Source organism: Octodon degus, unplaced genomic scaffold (assembly GCF_000260255.1).
Source record: "Octodon degus isolate 3935 unplaced genomic scaffold, OctDeg1.0 scaffold00127, whole genome shotgun sequence".
Lineage (NCBI taxonomy): Eukaryota > Metazoa > Chordata > Mammalia > Rodentia > Octodontidae > Octodon > Octodon degus.
In genome coordinates, this window is record NW_004524703.1 from 6,840,185 (window position 1) to 6,864,105 (window position 23,921).

At 37.9% G+C, this 23,921-nt stretch overlaps 1 protein-coding gene and 1 pseudogene across 6 annotated transcripts in view; one reads left to right on the plus strand and one right to left on the minus strand.

The window, feature by feature from the left end:
* The window catches only part of Ryr2 (ryanodine receptor 2), a 681,083-nt gene that overhangs the window by 375,392 nt on the left and 281,770 nt on the right, over positions 1 to 23,921 (plus strand). For all 6 annotated transcript variants that reach the window (XM_023700826.1, XM_023700825.1, XM_023700827.1 and 3 more), the window contains exons 17-19: positions 8,853 to 8,948; positions 22,336 to 22,454; positions 23,116 to 23,249. In XM_023700826.1, coding sequence (XP_023556594.1) covers positions 8,853 to 8,948; positions 22,336 to 22,454; positions 23,116 to 23,249 — 349 coding nt within the window. The remainder of the gene's footprint in view (positions 1 to 8,852; positions 8,949 to 22,335; positions 22,455 to 23,115; positions 23,250 to 23,921) is intronic.
* Positions 1,236 to 3,682, minus strand: LOC105743470 (annotated as a pseudogene).

Sequence of the window (23,921 nt, forward strand, 5' to 3'; positions counted from 1 at the left end):
TTTTTTCTTATATACAGGGTAATTTTAATGTGGTAGAAGGAAGTTTTTCAATTGGAATTATGAGAGACTTTGTTTTTAAATTGTCCTTTAATTTTGCTTTTGTTTTTATTATAGTGAACATTGATTTCATATTTTGCAAAGAATGAAACTATATGTTGAATTTTGATATGCAAAATTTCAACTATTTTGTTTGCTACCAATAGTTTTTATTATCTTTAGGGTACTCCTAAGATACATGTGTATGTTTATAATTCATTGTGTCTGGAAAAGTCTCAGGTCTGCATGTGCAACCAGAGTTATATAAGATATGTATATGTCATTGTCCTATATCTTGCTGTCTTATACCCAGATATCAGAAGGTCTGGTTCAAATGCCATCTCTAAATTTATTAATTCTTTCTCCTAGATAGAGAGTAGATTTCCTCCTAGGGTTCTTTGTAAAATAAGCCTCCTTTTGCTTTTCCTTTTCTTCTTATATGACTGTTCAGAATGGAGAAAAAAATGGAGAAAGTGAGAATGATAATCTGTAACAATTTAGCATTTGACATCAGAGATTTAATATGTGTTTTAGGTAGGGAATGAGCAGAGTAGATTTATGAGCTGTCATCAGGAAGGCCTGGGATGTTCTAGACATTGATGCTTGTAGTTTGAAAAAACATCACTGTGGCAGACTTCCATGCATCTTTTCTGATGTCCACATAATTAATCTATAAGATGCTGGAAAGCCAGCATAGTTTTCAAAAGATGTCTGAGAAATAGCTCTTTAACAATCTCTTTATGAATGCTTATTTACTAAACATTCAAAGTATGAAATAAACAGGGAGATGGCTTTCTTTTAGAATGGCAGAAATACCAGTTTATAAATCCTTGAAGTCTCAGGAAGAATGCAACAATTAGGGATTTGTGTACCTCCCTATATTTTCCTAGTAACCTCAGTTTCAGTAACTGAAGTCTTTCTAAATGCCATAAACCACTGGGGAAAGCTTGGCAGGGCAGGTAAAAAAGATCGCGGGCTTCCAACACACTCATGTCATGTATCCACCATATGTTGATTCAACAAGATAGTTTCTGTCTTGTGCTCTGAGAAAGCCTTGGAAGGCACTGCAGTTTTAAACAAGATCCACTGCTTTCACTTTTTATTTCATCATAGTCTCAGCTCTACAAAATGAAGTGTCAGTCATTATCACATTTTTAGTAGAACTTCATTTTATATCCACTTCTGAGATTTTCTCCATTTTATTTATTATTTCGGATTTTTCTTGGAAGACTTTGTTTGCTAGAAAATGAATGCTGCTCAATTGTATCTCAGTTTTGAAGGTGAGAGTCATTGAAAAAAATGTGGATTTGTGGCTTCTTCAGTGGCAGTTAATCCATTATAGCTATCTAAAAAGTCAAGGTCTTTCAAGAATGTCTTCTCCATAGCTCTGTGACTCACTTACATCATTGCCACACTACTCCTGCTCGCTCTTGTCCATCTAATGACTTTCTACCATCTCCAGCCACTGAGAGTTAAGCCAGCAAAAGTTTTCCCTCTGTATTTTCTTACCCCATTCTTCACCATGTTCCCCTGTATCTAGTGTATTATCTAGTCCCTTCACATTTCATTATTTTTGTCATACATCATATCTCCAAGATATGCTGGAGCATGTGCTTCCTTGATTATGACATCCTGTGTCTTGGTGGAAGAAATCTGGTAGAACACATAAATTATCTGACAAACAAATTCATCATCTTCCTATTGAATATTTAGTAGTTCAGTAAGGACAGGGATTATTCCAAATTAAGCTCACACAGGAGCATGAGTCTTACATAAGTGTAGTTTCAATTATTATCACCTTTTAAAATAAGATAACTTTCTATTCTTTTTTTAAATTTTATTTATTTATTTATTTATTTATTTATTTATTTATTGTGTGTGTGTGTGTGTGTGTGTGTGTGTGTCCCCGCTCAGCCCACCAGGGGGTGGGGCTGGCTGGCATGTGGTGCTGGGGGATTGAATCGCGGTCCCTGTGCTTTGCTTAGCTTAGCTTGTTCTAAGTAGGTGCTTTAGACCACTGAGCCATCTCACCAGCCCAGATAATTTTCTTAAGAGTCTGATTTTACTTTATCCTTAATGTATGGAACCATCTTGTAATCCTTAAGATCCAGTTTCCAGGCTGAAGCTGGAATAGTCAGATATGCTAGATTTCCCAGACATTTGATCACAAACTCCTCTCCTTTCATTAGAGATCTGGGCTGCAAGGTTGGTCCTCAACATAATTAATAAACAGATTTTTAGTTGGTCCATCATCCTGGGGAGTGTTTCTAAACATTTTCATTGGCAGTGGCCCCTTGAACTTCTGAGCCCTTTTCATGATCATCTTCAGCCCATTCCTTTCACAAATCACTGTATATTCTTTTTGTTAGCTGCAAGATTAATGCAGAGAGAAATGAGTTCTAAATTCATTCATCTGAACATTCAAGGAGCATCATCATTACTGTAATATGGAGTCCATGTCTGCAAACATTGATCTAAAGCAGTCATCTCTGCTTATGTGGCAAAGTATACCTATTGCTATTTGTAGTTTCCATTGCCTAGTAGTGGAGTCCTAATTTGTATCATTTTATTCCTCAGTCCTGTGTAAAAAGATAGGTTTAGTAAAACCTGGAAAGTGATATTCAGTGAATTTTTAAAAAATCTATTTTAGTACAGGGTCTACAGGGTCTCACTGTGTAGATCAGACTCATAGTGATCCTCCTATTTTCAGCCTCCCAAATGCTAGGATTACAGGTGCATGCCACCACGCCCAGGCTCAGTGTGCCTTGGGGGCAGGGCCAGCACTGCATACCTGGGATCAAGCCTGCTCTATGTGCCTGCCTAAGCAGGCGCTTTGGTCCACTGAGCTATCTGGCTGGCCCTCAGTGAATGCTCATACTGACATGGAATCATGTTCTACCACTTTTTTGAGGCTACCCATTTCTACTGTATCATTTTCAGTGCTATGAAAATGCTGTTTCTTTAAGAATATTGCAGGTATAATTATCAGCTCATGTGTACTATATTCTTTATTTCTGTCTGAATGTCCTCAGCTAAATTCTGAAGCAAATCAAAAGCAAGGTGCAATAGCTTTTCTGTTTTACCAGACATTTGATGTATTTGTATCTAGCTTGGTGCTTCTATCTTGCTAGTGTAGAGGGCAGTTTCATTCAATCATAATTATTCCAAGTTATCAAGATTTGTGGGAAACTGGCCTATCAAAGCAGACCCAAAGCCTTGTTTAGAATATCTTCATACAGTAGTGCAGTGTATTCATCCACGTCACCAGTGCTTGCAGCAATATTGATCTCTGTTTCATCAAAAGGAGGCCAATCTTTAAGTTTGTTTAATTTTTCTTGTCTTTTCTTGACAGTGAGTTCACAGTAATACAACAGCTGTTCTACTTCATTTAATTTTGAAGAGTGAATAAATCTGGTTTCTGTTACTCATTCCCCTTCTGTGCCAGGGTCATTATATTTGTGTGGCATTCTGACCCTTAGATGAATAAGTTTTTAGCATTCCTTTTGTTGTCCCAAGATGGGATTGCCATTTCTCCAATGGTAGTTTATATTTCATACTGATTCATAAATGCTTTTACTGGTGGAAGTGTATCAATATTTCCTCCTTTAATTTTTCTTTTGAGGTGTCTGATGTCCTCCCCTTCCATGGTGGCAGCAGTTGACAGAACAGTGTGGATTACTTCTGCAGATATAGATCAGGCACCCTCACCCAAGGGATTGACACTTCTTGAGGTGCGAGGCAGAGGCAGCCATGGTCAGGCTGAGGCTACTTCAGTGGCCATGTCCCCAGCTGCTGCACAGGTGGCCCTGGGGCCTCTGCTGGGCCTTTCTTCAGGTGTCTGCACAATGTTCCATTTTAAATCCACTTACACATTTCCAGGGTTTCTCCTTTGTTCTTGTTTGTAGAAAGGCAGTTCCAAGATGAGGAAAGGCCAGCATGTGAGCAGGGGACCTGGGATCCAGAGGCGTGGCTTCATCCTTGACCATGCTGTTGCATGCTGTGTGGACCTGGCCAGACTGTCCCCAGCAGAGTGCCGTCTCCTCCCCAAGAAAGGTGCTCATGTACAGGGAAGGGGTGAGGGTTGGAGACTGCATCATCTTACTTCATTATAAGACTCTGCATTCTCTGACTCTGACCAGAATATTAAAGATAATTTCTTTGGAAGCCCAGCAGTGGCACCAGTAGCCGGAACAGCACCCAGACTGCAGGAACAGTGTCTCCAGTGGCAAAAATAGTCCTGCCCACTGCAGAGATAGAACCTGCAACTACAGGAATTCTGCCTCCAGGTGCAAAGCCAAGGCCTCAATCTCTCAAAGAGTGTCAGCAGCACTATTTTTCTAAATTATTCAGCGCTTATGCTTTAATGTTTTACCAAGAATGAAAGATATGTAGTTATTAGCCTCAAAGTTCTTAAAACTGTTTGTGGGCTCTAGTTCTGCCATCCCCTGTTGTGTGCACTGCCCAGAGCCTGTTTGCCGGCTGCCTGTGTGCTTTGCACACGACCTTGCTGTGGACCTAGGACAATGGTCCAATAAATGACCATTTATTTATGGTCTGAATAAAATGAGAAAGGAATGGAGGGTTCTCACTACCTGCAATTCTCTGACTGTATTTTAGAAAGTGCGAGTCCCTGCTTTTAGATTCTCAAGCATCAACACGTGTGAATATCATGGGATATGGCAGATACTCTCTGACTTCTAAAAGAGTTTGCAGTAGTCAGCTTTCCACTGGCTGGTAGAGAATATCTGACACCTGTAATTTAGAGGAGAAAAGATTGATTTTGGCTCACACTTTCAGAAGTTGTAGTCATGTTTCAAGGCTTCAAGGTACACACATCATGGCAGAGGATAACTCTTTACTTCATGGTGGCCAGAAACAGTGAGAAAGAGAATGAGGAGCAAATGGGGACAAGAACACCCCTTCCAGGTCACACTCCCTGCGACCCGCCTCCTTTAACCAGGCTCTACCTGCTAATAGCATATTTAGATAAAAACTTGTGATTGGTGAATCCACTGATGATTATAGTCGTCCCATCATCCTGTCACCTTCCGAAAGCCTCATCTCTCAACACACGAGATTTTAAGGGAACATTTTGAATCTAAGCCACAGAAGGTTAATATCCCAGTGAATTCATCACTAGTTGAAAATACAGTAAATTGGAAATGCGTTTCAGGTACCTAGCCTACTGAACATCATAACTTAGCTGGGCCTACCTTAAACATGGTCAGTCTGTTTATATTAACCTGTAGTTGTGCAAAATTATATAAAACGAAACCTGATTCATAATAAGGTATGAGTAATATCTCATGTAATTTGTTAATTGGCTCTATCCCCAAAATGCTGGCATCAATGTACATTGTAGAAGATCTTTTACTGAACCTGCTGATCATGGGGATGACTGGGACCCATGTATTATGGCTACTGCCTATTGTCACAAGAGGTGGCAGTCATATGCATCCACAGCCTGCAAAATGTTGAAGCTCAAAGCCAGGAGTATACTTCCTAGTGCTTATGGGCTGTTGTAAAGCTGAACATTCTTAAGTTAATTTAAAAAAATGTTTATTTATTTGGTACAGGGTCTCACTTTGCGGCTGGGACTCATAGGGAACCTCCTGTCTCAGCCTTTCCAGCACTGGGATTGTAGGTGTGCACTACCACACCCAGTCTTGGTGGCCAGCGCTATGTGCCTGGAGTTCTGAGGCCAGCATGGTATGTGGCACTGGACATCGAAACTGGGTCCTTACACTTGCTAGGCAGGCGCTTAGACCACTGAGCTATCTCTCCAGCCAAGTTAAGCCATTTTAAATTGGAGACTATAATAAGAAACTGTGGAATTGGGCTTTTTAAATAATAATTTTTGAGTAGTTATCAGTATTGGCTGCGCTGCACATTGTGAGTAGGAAGAAGTTTAGGGGCTTATTCATTCAACAATAATGAAACCAATTTATTGAGCTAGAATTTAAGAGATTAGTTCACATAGTTTTATTACATTTAAGATACACTATAGTTGCTTAAATAGTGTGTACTTATTCCATAAAAATGAAGTATTTATTCATTTGCTCATTCTGAAAAATGACATATGTGCTATAAAAAAGGTATATTAAGGCAGACTATCAGAGGTAAGGGAGCCTAAAACATGACTGGAGGTCTATAATCCACTGTTATGCTTACTTCATGCAAGCTCCTGTTTGTGGCGTCAGGCACAGTGCTTATGCAGTTATGGCAATAGTTTGAAAAAATGGTACACAGGCAATGAAATGCCTTAATTGAAGGACAGCTAGACAGTATTTAAATACTGCTTTTAGATATTGTATGCTTGTATTGCATTTGAGAAGGGACATTTGTCTGAGGTTTTTTGGAACTCTTCAGATTAAAGGAGCCACTACACTGTGCAGAAGAGAGCAGCCCTCTGAGATATCCAGCCCTCTGAGATTCCACACTGGGAAGACCAATGCCATTGTGTTCACATGGTTTCGTTCTTTCTTTCTTTCTTTCTTTCTTTCTTTCTTTCTTTCTTTTTTTTTTGTGTGTGGAACCAGGGATTGAACTCAGGCCCTTGTGCTTGCCAGGGAAGCACTTATCCCACAGAGCTGTCTCCCAGGCCCCTCACTTGGCTTAAAAAAAATATGTATTTGGTATAGGGCCTCATTACACAGGTTGGACTTGTAATGATCCTCCTGTTTTCAGCCTCCCACGCGCTGGGATTATAGGTGCGCGCCACCACGCCCAGTCTCATTCGCCATCTCAGCTCACCCCAGGGCAGGGCTGGCATGAATTAAATCCCATTCCCTGCAACTGCCTAACAAGGCATGCATTCTGGTTTTTAGCAATCAAATATTCAGTTTTTTTCTTAGATTTTTCCATTTATCTCAACTGTTGTTAAGAAATGCCCTAACTTTTGATATCTTATTAAGTATTCTAAATTATAGGAATAATTCTCTCATAGATTGAACAGTTATATGGACCAAGTTTAAATTTTTAAATGCTAGATTTTATTTTTGTTTTCACCACTTTTCTCATTAATTTATTATTTCATTATAGGACCAACACCATTTGTTGGTAATAAATTTAATGAAATTTTCTTTGTGAGTTACTGTATGATTTTCATTTATGTTCAGTGGCATATTAGATGAGTTGATTCTTACTCTCTTCATTTCTCCAAAAATCACCTTATTCTTGATATTTAACTTTATCTATCTATCTATCTATCTATCTATGTCTTTGGTTTAAAAATAATAAAAAGCATCAGTTAAATTACGTAAGAATGGGATCTTATAAAACCTAGAAAGCTCGATCCTATTCTTGTCTCCAATTGCTCTTGTCCTAAATTTGGGGCTGATATTCCTAGAGATTACAGTTAGCAGTCCATTCAGCTCAAGTCTGCTTTCATCTCCTCATCTGTCTGCTGCACTCCCTCTTGACTCCTGCTCCAAGCACCTGCCTCTGGTGCCTCACACTGGCTGACTCCTGGCTGGCCAGCTCCTAAGGTGACTGCCAGCCCAAGTGGGGGCAGAGCCTGGGCTGGGAGTGCGTCATCTTGTCATCTTGTCAACATGATCTTGGAGGCAGCAAGGGCTCTTCGTAGCAGCTGTAGAAAGAGAAGATTTCTTGGTCCATTCAGGCACCACTTATTTTTCTTTGGCAACAGGAGGTGAGCAGGCCATTATTCAATTTAGTTGCACGCTCTGGCCTTTGGGTCCCCTCCCACCCACCCACTCTTATCCAGAAAGTACCCAGGCAGCGGCTCAGACTTCTTTAATCTGCTTTGTAGTGGGACAAGACTGTAAATAGTGATTTTCTTCCTATGGAAGCGTCCTGTTTCCTATGCTATGCTATGTTACTAAATTTATTACAAAAACCTTTGAAAGCAGCTACAGTGTTTTAGAACCATGTTCCAGATTTAGGACTAAATATTATATTTTAAAAAGTCAGTCTTATTTTAAAAGTATTAGACTCATTGGATTTTTAATTAAGACATTACACGTTTTAAGTTGGATATATAAACTGTGTTAAAAATCCTGTAAAAATTTATGAAAGGAAGAATATTTGGTCAAAGTATTGTAAAAAATAATAGATTAAGCCAAGTTAGAATAGTTTTCTTTCTTCCAAATTATCTCAGAGGGCTGGGGAGATAGCTCAGTAGAATAAGCACCTGCCTGGCAAGTGCAGGGTCCTGAGTCCAATCCTTAGTACCACACACCCCCAAAAAATTATCTCAGAGTCCAAATATGCATTGTGAATATCCAAATGGTAAGACGAGATACATAAAATATGTATAGTGTTTCCAAGTATCTTAGGTATCAGCCTTTCCATAATTTCTTCCATGTGATATTTCATTGTGTCAGTATGTCTATAGGGTTATAGTTATTAATTATTCCTCTCAGTATGTTGTGATATGTTTCTAGAAAGACTGATGTGCACACCTTCCTTGTATGGGTGAAAAATTGGGCTCTAGAGAGATGAACTAATGTAGTTTCCTGGCTAATTAAAAGCAATAAGTTTTATGGTCTGAGAAAACTCTTGGGACACTGGTTTTTCCATTACCCTTAATTATCACCTCCCAATGTGAAATGTTACTTTATGGAATTATATGTCTTCTAGTCAGCAGTGTTTTTTTTTTTTTCCTGTCCTCATTAATAAATATCAAGTAATTTTTAATGGATTAGTTTAGTGTATATATGTAAATGTGCATTTGCATAAGTTTTAGATAATTTATGAGGATACTTTGTTCTTGATCCAACATTTTAAGGCTCTTATTAGCTAATCTTGATTATTGAACTGAAAAATCATAAACGTGAAAACTTTTTCTTTTGCAGCGGCTCTAATTAGAGGAAATCGTAAAAACTGTGCTCAATTTTCTGGCTCCCTCGACTGGCTGATCAGCAGACTGGAAAGACTAGAAGCTTCCTCTGGTATGATTTCCAATTTTCTTGTTAGTGTGATATATTATTTTTTCTTTCATTTCATGTCTTTAAGACATAAAAACAGTGTGATGATCAGTGTAATAAAAATGTTCCTTTATAACTGATTGAAGTTTTCTATTGCTAAAACCACTACTATTGTCATTTGTCATTTTTGAGAAGCACTCTAAAGCATCCTTTCATTTCTTTGTTAAAAAGAAGGCTAACTATGTTAATGAGCTGCCAGAATTTTCATTCTTTTTCATATTGGTGACTCCTAGTGAACTTGGCAAACAAAAGAAATGAAAAAATTGACTTAGAATTTTCATTTTTTCATTGTGTTGAAAGATTATTTGGGTAGATTTTGGGTGTGAAGATTAGTTTTTGAAATCATGTAGCACAATATTTTATTTAAAAGGAATTTCATAAATATTAACGAGCAGTCTGCAGAATAGAACAGTAGTTATTGGCAGCCAATCTCAGGTGTGTTAGTTTTATTTGATATGGGGAGATTTCGCAGTGAGTGTGTGCATTGCAAGATGCACCCAGCGGTTCACTTCCTGATCAAGGAGTTGGACTTGGAAGAAGAAAGGGTAAAGCACTCACCAAGTGTTTAGGACTGGACAGTTGGGTCAAAATTAGTGATAAGTGGCCAAATGAGACAAAAATGCAATAGATCCAAAGGATCAAGAGTCATATAGTGAGGTCTAATAAATAGTAAGTCCAAACTTTCTTCTACCTTCCTTTTCCTTTTTTATTGTTTTTTTCTCCACTATTATTTATATCCTGTCTCTAAAAGTAAACCAAAGAAGACACTGATAATTAAAAAATTACCTCCAACTTTAAAGGGCCAGCAACAGATGTCTCTCTCTCTCTCTCTCTCTCTCTCTCTCTCTCTCTAATATTATTACAAGGTAGTAATCTCTTGTCAAAATTGCATTCCCCTTAGGGATTTCTCGTTTACTTGAATTGACCTTCCATGTTTTCCCAAAGTGTCATTGATTCTGGATGTTGTCATTTCTGTTGCTCATGGTGAGAGAAAAAGATGTTCAAGCATGTGGAATGGAACCAGATGTGAAAGAGGGAGTGTGGCTGATGAGCTGGAGTAGAGGCGTTTCCTCCAGGCTTAGGGGCTGGAGACACAGAAGGTTGAGCTACAGTTCACCCCTATTTGATAGTGAAAAGTGGCAGGTACCTGAGAGCTTATGGAGGGATTCATACATCTTTTGGGCCAGAAGTCAGCATTAGCATGTTGGTTACTCCGTCTACATAAAAAGTTTTGCCTAGAGCTGTCCAACTCCATTTTCTCCCAATATCTGGAACTAAGGAAGCCAGTCTTAGGATGCAGAGTGAGAATCTGTACACAAAATCAGAAGGCTTTCTAATGTTGGTGAAGAGTGCTATTCAGTCAGCCTATTTCATGGGTAGATAATGTTCTTCTTTTTCCTGTTTACTTTTAGAAACTGAAAAGTACAATTGTCAAAATCATAATGTCACTTAAAATTAGGGTTTTCTGGGGTTGTCTTGTGATATGTAGTGAAGTACCTGGGAGAACATTTTTTTTTTCAAAGAAAGATATTCTAGGGCTGAGACTAGTCCTTGGTCCTCTTGCTTTGAATAGAGATATATAACCGCTACTTAGCCACCATGCACAAGTCTGAGAGAAAGCCCTGCCTGCAGGACTTGGTAGTTTCAGAGTAGAGATTTCTGTTCACTGTGGTGTGGACCTCAGGGGCTGCCATATTATGACCCCTCTGGGTTTAAGCCAGGCTGCTAGGACATTGCCTTCCTTGCAGCTGAATAGCATGTATATAAAAGGTCTCCAGTAATGTGCAGAATGGGAACTGTAGGAAATGATCTCTTATTTAACCTTCATCCAGGTGCCAGGGGCTTTACAAATATTAATCATTTAATTCTCATGATCCTACAGAGTAGGTGTTGTCCCTGTATCATAGGTGAGGCTCCGAGAAATGTCGTGTCTGAGCCAAACAGAGCAGTTCTAGGCATCGGCTTGCTCTCAAACACCCTGCTGAGTTGCTGCTTCGAGTGTTCTTACTGAGTAAGAGGTTGAGTTCAATGTTCTTTTTATTTTTTAATACAAATTCTAAAGTTTATAAGCAGGCTTTCATGAACTTTTTCTTGTCCTCATTTGCTTTGGCCCTTTTGGCATACTCCTTAGTTCCTCAGTTATATTTGTCAATTATAACTAGCATTAGGGAGAAATGATTAGCAATCTCAAAGGTGGGAAATAAGGAAAGGAAGGGGGAGAGTAAAACAATCACTTGTAGTGAGAAAAGCAGCAAAAACTATAAGGGCACCAAGACAGCTTTTAATTTTTTTCTGCAAGTTGAGAATGATAAAATGGTACACATTTATGGGATACAAATGATATTATGATATGTGATTACTGTGTGGAATGATTAATTAAATTAGCATATCTAGCACAACACTGTTTGTGATGAGAACATTGGAAATTTATTCTGAGGTTTTGAGAGGTACAATAATGCTTTTATTATTATTATGTTATATAATGCGCAATAGATCCTAAACCTTTATTCCTCTTGTCCTCCTGAAATGTTTTAATCTTTCACTCACATCTCATCATTCCCCCACCCCCAGTTTGTGATACCCAACAATTTTTCTGATTCTCTGAGTTCCATTAGCTTAGTTCCCACACATGAATGAGAGAGAACCTGGTGCATTTTTCTTTTTGTGCTTGGCTTATTGCGTTTAGTAGAATGCTCCCATTTTCATCCATGTTATTGTGAATGTCAGGATTTTTTTTTCTTTTTAAAGGTTTGTTGGTATCTCATTGTTGGTACATGCATCGTTTTCCTTCTATATTTATCCATGATGGGAACTTAGGTCAATTCCATATTTTAGCTGTTTTGAACAGTGCTACAGTAAACATAGGAATGCACATAACTCTTTGACATGCCAATTTCAGGTCCTTTGGCTATCTATCCAGAAGCTGGATTACTGGATCACATAGTAGTTACATTTCTAGTTTTCTGAGAAACATGTGTACACTTTTCCATAATGGCTGCATGAATTGATATTCACCAGAAGTTTAATTTAATGCCTTGTACATGAATCTCTCTCAAGCTAAGTCAATAAGAACATCACAGGGAGGGGTGGGAGGTCTTAGTTTTAAAGCTGTCTTGCCCCTCTAGTGTACCTGAGAGGCACAAACCATTGCCAGCCTGTCCATGTCTGATATATGAGTAACAAAGCAGAGAGAGGGGACTCCACTTAGGTTTCATCAAGAAAAGAAATGATAAGGCTGCAGTGATAGCTCAGGTCTTGCACCTGTCTGGCGAGTACAAGGACCCAAGTTCGATCCCTTGTACTGCATGCCATGCCCACCTCTGAACCCTGGGCACATTGTGCTGGCTTTGAAGCTGGGCATGGTGATGCATGCCTATAATCGCAGTGCTGGGGAGGCTGAGATGGGAAGATCACTGGAAGTCTGAGCTGTGTGGTGAGACCCTGTACCAAATAAATAAATAAATAAATAAGTTTTTAAAAAAATTTAAAAAAGGAAAGCAATGATAAAAGAGAACAAATTTGTACAAACCTAAGTAGAAATCTGAAGGAAACTTGCAAAGATTAACACTAAAGTGTTATTGAAACCAGTTCCCTTAGCTTGGGTCCTACTAGAGGTGCACCTTGAAGCAAGGAATCCAGGACAAATTTATTTGAGACCTGAGTGAACAGGAGCTAAGATAAGCATGGGACCAGAGAGGTTGTGGTAGCAGAGTTGTCACTGTGGTACTGGAGTTTCTTTTCACTGGGATATGTCACGGGGTGGGGGTGGCTAGTAACTGGTTATTTTCTATCATCAACAGTTTCCCAATGTTACTAGTACACAGAAATGTGTAATTTGGGGAATGATCTGTTCTAGAAGCTTGCGTGCTAGGAGTCTCCTTCTCAATACCTAGTTAGGTGTGAGCTTCTGAGCTCTTAGTTTCTTCTTTGAGATCCACTGTTGGTGATGTGAAATCATAACTAACAGGCTTGAGTGATACCAACCATTGAAACATTGTGACACAGAAAGAGACTGTTAGCTCATAGGTTGCTTAGGGAAGGCAGCACTGCCTTTGGTTCAACGCTTTGGATCTTCCTAAAGGTCAGGCAGGATATACCCAAGAAATGATGGTCCTGAATTCCAGGTTAAAAACTAAATCAGAATCATGAGGACATTAGAAATTTCTTAAGGAAAAGCCTTTCTGACAGCTGTTGGGTTCAACTTTCTTGGCCCTTGTACTCAAGATTATAATCATCCATGTGTCACTTAGAGTACATTATAATTCTTGTTTTTTTATATAATGATTCTGATGTATCTATTTGCATTGAGACATAAATTATGTTTTATGTTAATGAGTCACTTATGAATACAGGGAAGCATAGAATATATATTTTTGAAAGACATTTGTTCTAAATATTGGAAAGAAAGTATTAGTAATTAATTGTTACTAATTTAGTATTTAGCTAAGGGTCTTTGTCCAAAGTTAGGCATTTTGGAATGATGCTAGAAAAGTAGGCATGGCATCATAGTCCCATTTCCTTTTTCTACAAAGTGTTAAATTGTAGCTAGAAAGAAATGACAGAAGCAACTGAGTCTGGATTTGGAGAGCTTCCTGTATTTGGATGTGTTTAAGCAGCAGTGTGAAATGTGCAAAAACATCCATCAAAATATACTCCAAATGAAACATTTTAATAAAAAAATACCCATTTAGTGGGTTGTGTGAAATTAATATCTTTTCCAGAATGCTCTTCTCAAAGCACAGGTATGAGGTGGATAGCAAATTACAAAATGGTTCTTGAAAAATATCAACTATCTCAAAGCTTAGGAAAATGTTCTTGGCATGTAGATTTAATAATTCATTCATTCTCATTCTCTCTCTCTCTCTCTCTCTCTCTCTCTCTCTCTCTGTCTCTGTCTCTGTCTCTGTCTCTGTCTCTGTCTCTGTCTCTCTCTCTCTGTGGGTGTGGTGTGACCCCTTTGTGCATATTGCTCATTTCAATCAGTAGGGAATAAAGTTTAAAGAAAACCAGAAGTGGCTAGGCTTGGGCCTCTAGAGACAGATGCAGCACCAGTTGCTTGATTCGAGCAGCCTGGCTCCTGGATCCAGCAGTGCTTCACAAGGCCTTTGGCCTTGTAAGGTGCTTTGCTATAAAGCAGGATGTCAAGTTTATAAGCAGGCATGTAATTTTCTAGTGCATTTGTTCTGTTACTTTTACACTATTGGACTAGAGACTTCTGTCTTGGTGGTGTTTTTTTCTGATTCTCTCTCTTTTTAAAATAATTTTATTGAGAAACAAATAGCAATGAGACAGTTTCAAAACTGAATGCCAGCACAGTTTCACTAACCAATACACTGCATATTGTTGTCTTAGTGGTTATTCATTGTACAAGATGCAGATATGATATCCTGTCCACAAACACTATTAGAACAAATCTTTCTATTCAATGATCCAAGAGAATGCAGCTGTATATCTATCTTAACTATTTTGAACATACAGATACAAAATGGTCATTCATTTGTATCCCCCTTTTTTGTTTAGTTTTGTCAGAGAAGGGTATTCCATTGCCATTTAAATATTGTAGGTGCCTGAATTCAGCAAAATATTCCAATATAGTCCAGTAGTCCATAATAGTAGTGGGTTTTCTGTAAGACTGGCAATGACAGAAGTTGTTGACTTGGCCAGGGGGATGGCTCATTGGAATAAACACTTGCTTGGAAAATGCCAGGGCCTGAGTTCAATCCCCTGTTCCACCAAAAAAGAAGAAAAAAAAAGAAGAAAGGAAAAAGAAACTGTTGACTTGAACCTTTTACAACTCAGCATATTAATATGGCTTTACCCTCTATACTCCATTCCCACACTTCTCTGCTGGATGGTCAAGACCAAGACAAAGCAAGACCTATATAACAAGTAATGTAACTTTTGTATCTGATAAGGTCAGTCAAATCCCCTCAGGATTTATCCTGAAACCCTGTACCGCAATTTGTAGATCCTTTGTGTGTGTCAGCCATGTGGATGAGTCACGGCCATTGCTTGACCAGTTTACTCTCTGTGAAAGCCTGAGAGAATGTTTTCTCTCCATCTGACTCTCCTTAGGCATACTCTACATCATTGATCACTTTCCTCTGTGGCCCCATAATCTCCTTGATCAGATAATTTGGGACACAATTGAGTTACATGATGTTATAGTAGAGGTTCTCCTATGTCCTGAGTCTTCACTGAACTTGAAAGGCTTGGGCCAAAATGTTGGCTGTCCTTGCAGCCCTTCTTTTTCTCTAATTTTTGGTCTGAGAACTTAGGTTGTTAACCATCCAGAAGAGAAGCTTATTAATATTACCCTACAACATATGCAACTGAGTTTAACCTCACTATCTGTCTGAATATCAAACATCTTAGGCATAACATGGAACAGGTATTTTCCATCAAGTATCGATATGTTAAACTTTAAGTCCCCACAGACTATGAAGAAAAAAATTTAAAAAATAAAAATGTATTTAAAAAATAGCAATAAACAGTTACATATTTTTACACAGAAATTTAGAAATCTAACCATATACAGCATTGTAGCAGGATAGTCCTATGACATTTTTTTCTTGTCTCTTGTTTTCATTTATTACCCCCCCTTTTTTTAAACAAACATTTATGTGAGAGACAGTGTGACAGTAATTGGTATGTCATGAGAAACAATATGTATTTAGAAGACCAGAATGACAGGCATTCCAAGCATGACCCTACCATTACACATTGCTGTCTTCAGTGAAGTTGCTTAGTTCACGGGTATCAGCATGTTATAGTCAGTATGAGAATCCTACCAATTAACTGCTAGTTTCAAAAAAGGGTACTTGAGCTGACAGATATCTGCCTGCAGCTTTTGTAAACTTGCTGTGTCGGGAGGAGGCATTGCTCTGCTAGGCCTTGCTCAGACTGGGCCCAAGGTCAGGCGTCAATCTGCATTAGTTCTGGTCTGTTTAAGGAAAGAGGAGAAGAGAATCCCTGGCTTGAGAGCCATGGTCACCACAGGGCAGAACCTTTCAGATTGACCATTATGGCAGTAAACATTGGCTAGGGCTAATCACTAAACCTCAGAGAGGAGCCTGACAGAGCCAATCTTAGTGGGCTGAAATTACCCAGCACATTAGGATTTGGAGAATAGTACTCAGACCATTGACTGCTTGAAAGAAGTAGTCCTCTGACACGTATTTTCGTCATTTTCCTGTCCTTGAAGGACATCTGCACTGTCTTGATGACCCACCACACTGGTCTAGTGGCTTTAGCTGCTCACAGCATGGCAGATTTGCAGAAGCAAGCACAGGTCCTAAGGCCAGAGGGAGAGAGAATTCTAATGTAAGTCTGTTTCCTCTTGTCTGCTTGCTGCAGCCACTGTTTCCTTTCAGCCCCCAGCTCCTAAAGGGGATTTTCCTGGACAATTCCTGGAGTCCAAGCTTCTCCTTGTTTCCTAGTATTCCCCAGGGTTGGTCAGAAGGCAAAACACCTGTGATCTGTGCTAGTTGACCGCCTTTTGCTGATTTTATTTCTCCTTGGCACAGCTCTTTCATGCAGCATCACAAAACCCTGGTGAGCCAGAAGCCTAAACAGGCAGGAAGTCTCCATTCACCCAAGTCCTTACTAGAACAGACAGCGAGCACTCCAAGGTCATGGGCCTCAATAGCAGCGTGACATCTAAAATATACACCATTTCAAGTCTGATACTCAGTACTAGTTTTTTATATACAGCAACTTACACAAGTAAATATTTGTATAGCACCCTGTGTCTAACATCTTTATTTAATGGTTTAGCACAAGCTACCTTTTCCTCTTTGACCTGTCCTTTACTGTTCCCTTCATTATCCAAGAATCCTTAAATTGAAGCTGCAAACCTTCACAAGTCTAATTAAGGCTTCATAATACATTATAATCCTGTGGCTTATTTTTTGTGTTTTGCTTCAGCTGATTTATCCCAGGAAGCATTTGACTAACATTCATCTTATATTCCAATAACATATTGTAAATCTATCATTTTTGTGTGTTCATATTTGTATGTAATTGTATCACATTATTTTACATATTAATAAATAGGGAATAACCTAACTTCCATTTTTATTAATTTTTCCTTCCTTTTCCTAATTTTGACAGTGCATTATATTTCAATCTTAACCTCAATCATTTTTCTCTCCTTAGCATTATGTGAGCTCAAGATTTAATGAGCTTATTTTCTTCTTTATTCTCAAACCATTATAAAAAAACCTCAAAGTACACTAAATTATGTGTTTTTCCAATTTGGCTTGAGACTACTTCTCTGGAAATTATTTTTAAATCATTATGTGCTTGAGTATTAATATCAATTTAATGTATTTTTTCTTCTCTTGAGTCAGAGGTAGAAACTCTACTTATGGTGACTGTTAGTTATTTCATGAATTAGCCCCTGTTAAAGACTGAAAACAAAATGTACATTACTTTTTTTGTTTTCTGTCTTTGATATTTGTCAAAAAATGTTTTTAAAAATTAGTTTATGTCCTGAAACACAAATAGTTTCTCGACTTCAGATGTATGCTTAGAGTATTCTCATTGTCTTGGTGGTATTGCAAATTGTGACATGCCAAATTCATGGTATACATTTTAAACTGTGCTGTAATTCAGTTATTTAATTCTCCCCCTAAGGACACCATAGACACCGGCAAAAGGGAATGAACTTATTCAAAAGGAAGGAGTTACTGAATTGAGGAGAAGAACAGGAAAGGGAGTGGGGGAAAGAGATTTATCTACGTATGCAAGCAGGATGGTTTGGACAACTGGACTGTGCATTTCTGCTGGTCTATGCAAGGAAGCAGTTAATACTTTAACTTGTTTGATCTGCTTTTTTCAGTTGTGTGTAACTTTTTTCTCTTCTTAATTTCTTATACATTTCTTCCAATTTTACTTGTGTATATCTGGTAATATGAATAACTGGTTGGAAGACAACACTATGTATTACAACAAATACTATGAAATTCATATTACTTTGCTAAGTGAAAATCTGTATGGCTTGAAATTTTTTAATTCTTATTTGTACTCTTTAAAAAATAAAAGAATATAGATAAAAAATCTTCCTCCTCTTCTTCCTCCCTCTTTAATCTGAGTGAACTCAACCTGATTTGCATAGGGAAAGAAAACTAAATTTCTCATCACCTCCAGCTAGAAATTCTATTTCCTTTTTTGCCATTGGGAGAAAGAAAACTAGGATGTAATATGTGATTTATATTTTATTGGCAATTGAATTTAAATTAGGGAAAAATAACTGGTACGTGCCTTTGTGGAACCGTCTGGACTACACAGCCTACACACAGATTTATGCTTTAACATGTAATTTTACCATTGCTATGTAGAGAAAAACAACAGAAAAGACCCACACTGTTTTTGATTATTCCCCAATATGTAACTGGCCCAACCATGTCCTCTGTTGTGATAATTGTGGCTTTTGCTATCCATATCTTTTTTTTTTTGTCTTTCTGATAATGTTTATACTGTGGGAAGGAGCTCCTGATGAGTGGGAATGCTTTGTGCCTTGGTACATGTTTTTAAAACTCTGACTGCATTTTTAGCTCAGGTCCTCCATTGTCTCAGGTTTGCAAAACGCTCTGTGATGCAGATGATGATTTTTATCATCCAAGTCTAATAGACTGGTGTACTTACACCAGGAGTTACCAGCATGGCTTATTTTAATTACTATGACAGTCTTGATTCTATTTCTTCATGATGACCAGTAGCTCTCTTTCCTGGATGTTCCATCTGAAAAGTGTTATCTGTTCAGCATCCCTTGACCTTTCATGTCTAATTTTTAAATCTGTGTATAAGGGAGCCAATTTGTAATTCCTCCCTGTGCTTTCTATTTCATCTCATTTAATATTATTTCTTGAATCTGTAACATAACGATAGCAGATGCTTCTATAGCACAGGTCTAAACCAGGCCCTCTGGTCTACATGCTTTGTGTGTGTTGTGTTACCCCGGCAGTCCGTGCTATGCACACTGGGATCGTCTGCGTTGTTTATATGCAGTGGAGCACAAGAGGTTAGGTAACTCGCCAAAGACCTCCAGAGCTCAAAAGTGGACACTAGCTTGAACCCATGCTGGGACCACTACATAATACAACTAAATAAGCATGATACCTGTTCTTTGGGCATCTCCCCACTGAGCCTTGAAAACACCAAGGAAGTCAGGGCATCATGGCCTGGCTGCGCCTCCCTGCCTAACTTTGGCCTCTGGGTGTGTCTTCCTTTTCTTCCTTAGTCATTTTCCAATTTACCTCCCTCTCCTTTAATCTTTCTTCCTTGTTTTGTCACTTTGTTTAAATTTTAGTACCTAGAGTTTTTCTGTAAACCTTTAGTAAGCTTTATGGGGCTATAATTCAGGCTTTAACTAAAAAGCTATAAGGAGTTTCTACATCCAGGTGTGAAGAACAGGCAACCCACCTGCTTTTTTTTTTTTTTTTTTTTCCAGAACCAGGGATTGAACTCAGGCCCTTATGCTTACCAGGGAAGCACTTATTCTACTGATCCATCTCCCTGGCCCCTCACACCTGCTTTGTGAATAATTTGCACATCAAGGTCTCTGATTGCAACTTTCTCTGATCCTGCCATGGAGACTCCTTATTACAGATTTTACCTATGCATTTTCCCAGTGTTTCTTTCAGGAGATAGCAGCTCACTTACATTAATTAGCACCTAGCGCCTATAATATTTAGATACTAATAGAATACCCATCTCTGACAGGACTGAACTGGAGAGGGGTGATACAGAAGAAGGACCATTTTGTATTTGTATACACAGAATAGTTAGGATAGATGTACAGCTGCTTTCGCTTGGTTCAGCGAGAGGAAGGATTTGTAGTAGTAGTGTTTGGACGGGATGTCCTGGCTGCTTCTTGTGCTGTGAATGACCGCTGAGAAGATAACAATGTACAATGTATTAATTATTGAAAATGTCCTATTAATCAGCTTGGAAACTGTCTCATTGATATTTGTTTCTCAATAAAATAAAACAAAACAAAATAAAATAAATAAAAAAAAATTAGCACCCAGGTGGGGACCTTCCCTGTGCTTCTCACTCTCTTAGCCTCGCCAGTGAGGGTGAACCTTCTAGGGCTTTAAAAAAATGTATTTGGTTGTTACAGGGTCTCACTACACAGCAGCTCGCACTCATAGTGATCCTCCTGTTTTCAGCCTCCCCAGTGCCTAAGCGCGCCTAAGCAGGCATTTTAGTCTGCTGAACTATCTCACCAGCTCCGCTTCTAGAGCTTTTAATTTGTATAGATTTCACCTGGAGCCTAGGGCGGAAGGCAGGTGTCCACGTGTGCCTATTTGTTGCCAGGAAAACTGAGTCTTGAACTAGTATGAGTAAGTATAGAGATTTAGTGACAGCAATAAAATGGAGATCAACATTGCTTCTATTGTATTATTCTTCTAATGTACATTTCTAATTGGAAACGTTATGAATTATTCAGTTCATAGAATTTATGAAGCAGTGAAAGAGAAGCATATTAATCCAGCAATAATTAGGACTAATTTTTAAATGCATTAACTGTGAGTCTTTTCTGAATTAATAATACATTTTATAAAAGTGATACCTTTTCATAGTTGCAACCACAACGTTTATCTAATTTTGTATCTGTGCTTAAATATTTACATTATATATTGTACATTTATGTGCTATTAAAAATGAACTAATTTATGATTTATTGCAAAAGCCAATTCCTTTGCTTTACTAATTTTTGAGGGTTTTTGCTTGTCTTTTGTATCATGGCTATAACACCTCTATTCTAGTGATACTGTTAGAGTCTACAAGTCTTTTAATTTTCATTTGAGCATGTAGCAATAAACTTTATGAACTATGGCCATTCCTAGGTTTTGTTTAATATATTTACTGTTTAGTGATCAAATCATTTGTAGTCTACTGTAGCCATTATAATCTTTATTAGGCACTGCTTATGCATCTCATTTATGACCCAAAGGTTCAAATAAATGTCAGCATAATTTAAATATTCATTTAATATAGTCTAGTCTTTTTCTTTTGAGGTTGATTTCTTTGGTGATTCTGATTTGTTTTCCTTTTTTTTTTTTTTTTGATATTCAGCCCTTGTGTTGAATTTCTGGAATCTTGACTATTATGTGCTTTGGTGTATTTTTTTTTTTTTTGGTGGAACTGGGGATTGAACTCAGGCTCTTGTGCTTGCCAGGGAAGCACTTATTCCACTGAAGATTTTTACTTTTTTTTTTAATAGAAAAATTTTAAATTTATTCTAACAGTTGAAAATATAAGTTTTCTTTCACCTTTTATTGTCAGAGCTTGTAGAATTGGAAAAAGCAGATCTTTTAAACTAAATGTTTATTTGTTAGATCTGACCAGGTAGAATTGAAAAAAGTTTTAGAATTAAACAACCAAATTGTGAAAGCCTAGAATAAATATGAGAAAAATCATGAATTTATTCTCAAATTAATACTGTTGTATTTTGTGATATATGTTGTTTATTTACAAAGTCTAGTTTTAAATCTTAATTGGTATATTCCCTTTCATCACACTGTGCGCCTTAATGTATATTTATTTGCCAAGAAAATTCACTGTTTTTTCTTCTTGGTTTTTCATTTTTACTGGTTAAATTTATAGCAGGGATTGGCTAACTTTTTCTAGATTAATATATCAATCAATTCAATATGTTTTAATAAAATACCATAGCTGGGTAGCTTATAAACAAAGAAATTTGTTACTCCCTGTTCTGAAGACTCCAAAGTCTAACATTTTGTATTGGGTGAGAGTCCCTTTTTCTTCTCATCGGAAGATCATGCTCCGATGGTGGAAGGGACAAACTAGCTGCCTTTGGCTTTATAGAGCCTTGAAAATGGCACTAATCATGTTCAAATGGTATCTACACTCCTCGACTCACCACCTCCCAAAGGCCTTCTTCCCAGTACCTCAACTCTGAACTAGAGCTTCCACATGACATTTTTTGGGAGACAAACATTCAGGTCATAGCAGCCAGGTAGCTCTGCCTTTCCTGTGGGGAGGGGACCTTAGACCGGGCAGCCTTAGACTGTAAATGACTACAAGGAACACACCATCAAACTGTCTTTACAAAATAGCCCCATGTTCTATAGTAAAAAATAACAGTAAAAATACACCAGGAGAACTTAATCATTGCCTTAAAATACTTTCCTGCTTCCATTATTTTAGTTTGTTATGTTTTCATTTTCTAGCAGTTCTGTCAAATGGAGCCCATGGCTTTTCATATGCTAGGAAGTGCCCTGCTGCTGGGTGTTATCCCCAGCGTGTGAACAGTCGCTGAATGGAAAACAGACACTTGTCTTGCAAACTGATAAGTCACACAGATCTCCTTCATTTTTAGGTATTCTTGAAGTTCTACACTGTGTGTTAGTGGAGAGTCCAGAAGCTCTAAATATTATTAAAGAAGGACATATTAAATCCATTATCTCACTCTTAGATAAGCATGGGAGAAACCACAAAGTAAGTAAACTCTTATTTCCATGGATTAATTCTAGATGCAGTTAAAATATATCGACAATATATTTATGTTTCACTATATGGTGTGAAGAAAAATAGCTAGAAAATGTTTTAAATAACAAAATAATATTTGCTCTTGCCTTGATTTAAACATTATACATCATACACATGTATTGAAGCACTACATTTGATCCTCAAAATATATGCAACCTTTATGACTTTTATGTATGTAAAATTTAAAATATGTCAAAATAAGATGATTGTTCACCACTAGGAAGAGAATATGCAATGTGTTAATTATTGAAACTGTCTTACCAATTTGATTTGAGACTTTCTCATTGCTATTTGTTTCTCAATAAAATTATGGGGGGAAAAAGATGAATGTTTAAAAATGTGCTGAATTGTTCATGAGTGATCTTTTATGTTAGTTCCCCCCCTTTTATGTTAGTTTTGATTGAGTAATATAGTTTAGTTTTCATCCATAGTTTTGGTGGAAGAATTTGTGTGCGAAGGAAAGTTGGGGGATCAGTGACACACACACTGTTATATTCAGATGACTGGGTCAGATAGACCTGGAGGCAGTGGGGCGCTGCACAACAAATACTACTGATGCTTGAATTTAAAGGATGAGTTGGAATCTCCTGGAAGCCATTTCTCATTTCAGGTTCTGGATGTCTTGTGTTCACTCTGTGTCTGCCATGGGGTTGCTGTCAGATCTAACCAGCATCTCATTTGTGACAATCTCCTGCCAGGACGAGACCTTTTGTTGCAGACCCGTCTTGTGAACCATGTTAGCAGGTAAATTCAGATGGACAATGTCCTAACTAGATCGCATAGCAAAGGAGCTCTAAGTCTGACTCTGTAGACAACACCACACATAGTCCAATCATTTAGCAGGCTCTTGTATGTATTCCCCCAGTGAATAATTGAAGTATTTTTTGCGCCAACGAAATAGGATAATAACAATAGATGAAATATTGTATCATTTTTCACAAACACATGTATAAGAGTCTTTGTTTCATTGATACATAGATGAATTATTTTTGATATCTTTAATAGTAGAGTGACAATTACAGAGATACAGCTGTATGTAGTTCTACTATATGTCTTTGTGTATAACTAAAAACACTGTCCTTCAGAATAGAGGTGTCCACTATATGCAATTTTTTTTTTTTCGGAACTTGGGGTTGAACTCAAGCCCTTGAACTTGCCAGGCAAGCATGTATTCTACTGAGCTATCTTCCCAGCCCACTATGATTAAAAAATAGGAGGTCTTTTCAATCCCTGATACCACACACATACACACACACAGACACACACAGAATAATAGGTTTAAAATTTAGTAAGTTCCAAATAGCCACTAAAACAACATCTTCAGCTAACATTCATTGAGTATAACGTGCCAGCTACCATGCTGGGTGCTTTACACATCACTTGTACTCCTTGTGTGTGTTTGTATATGTGGGGTGT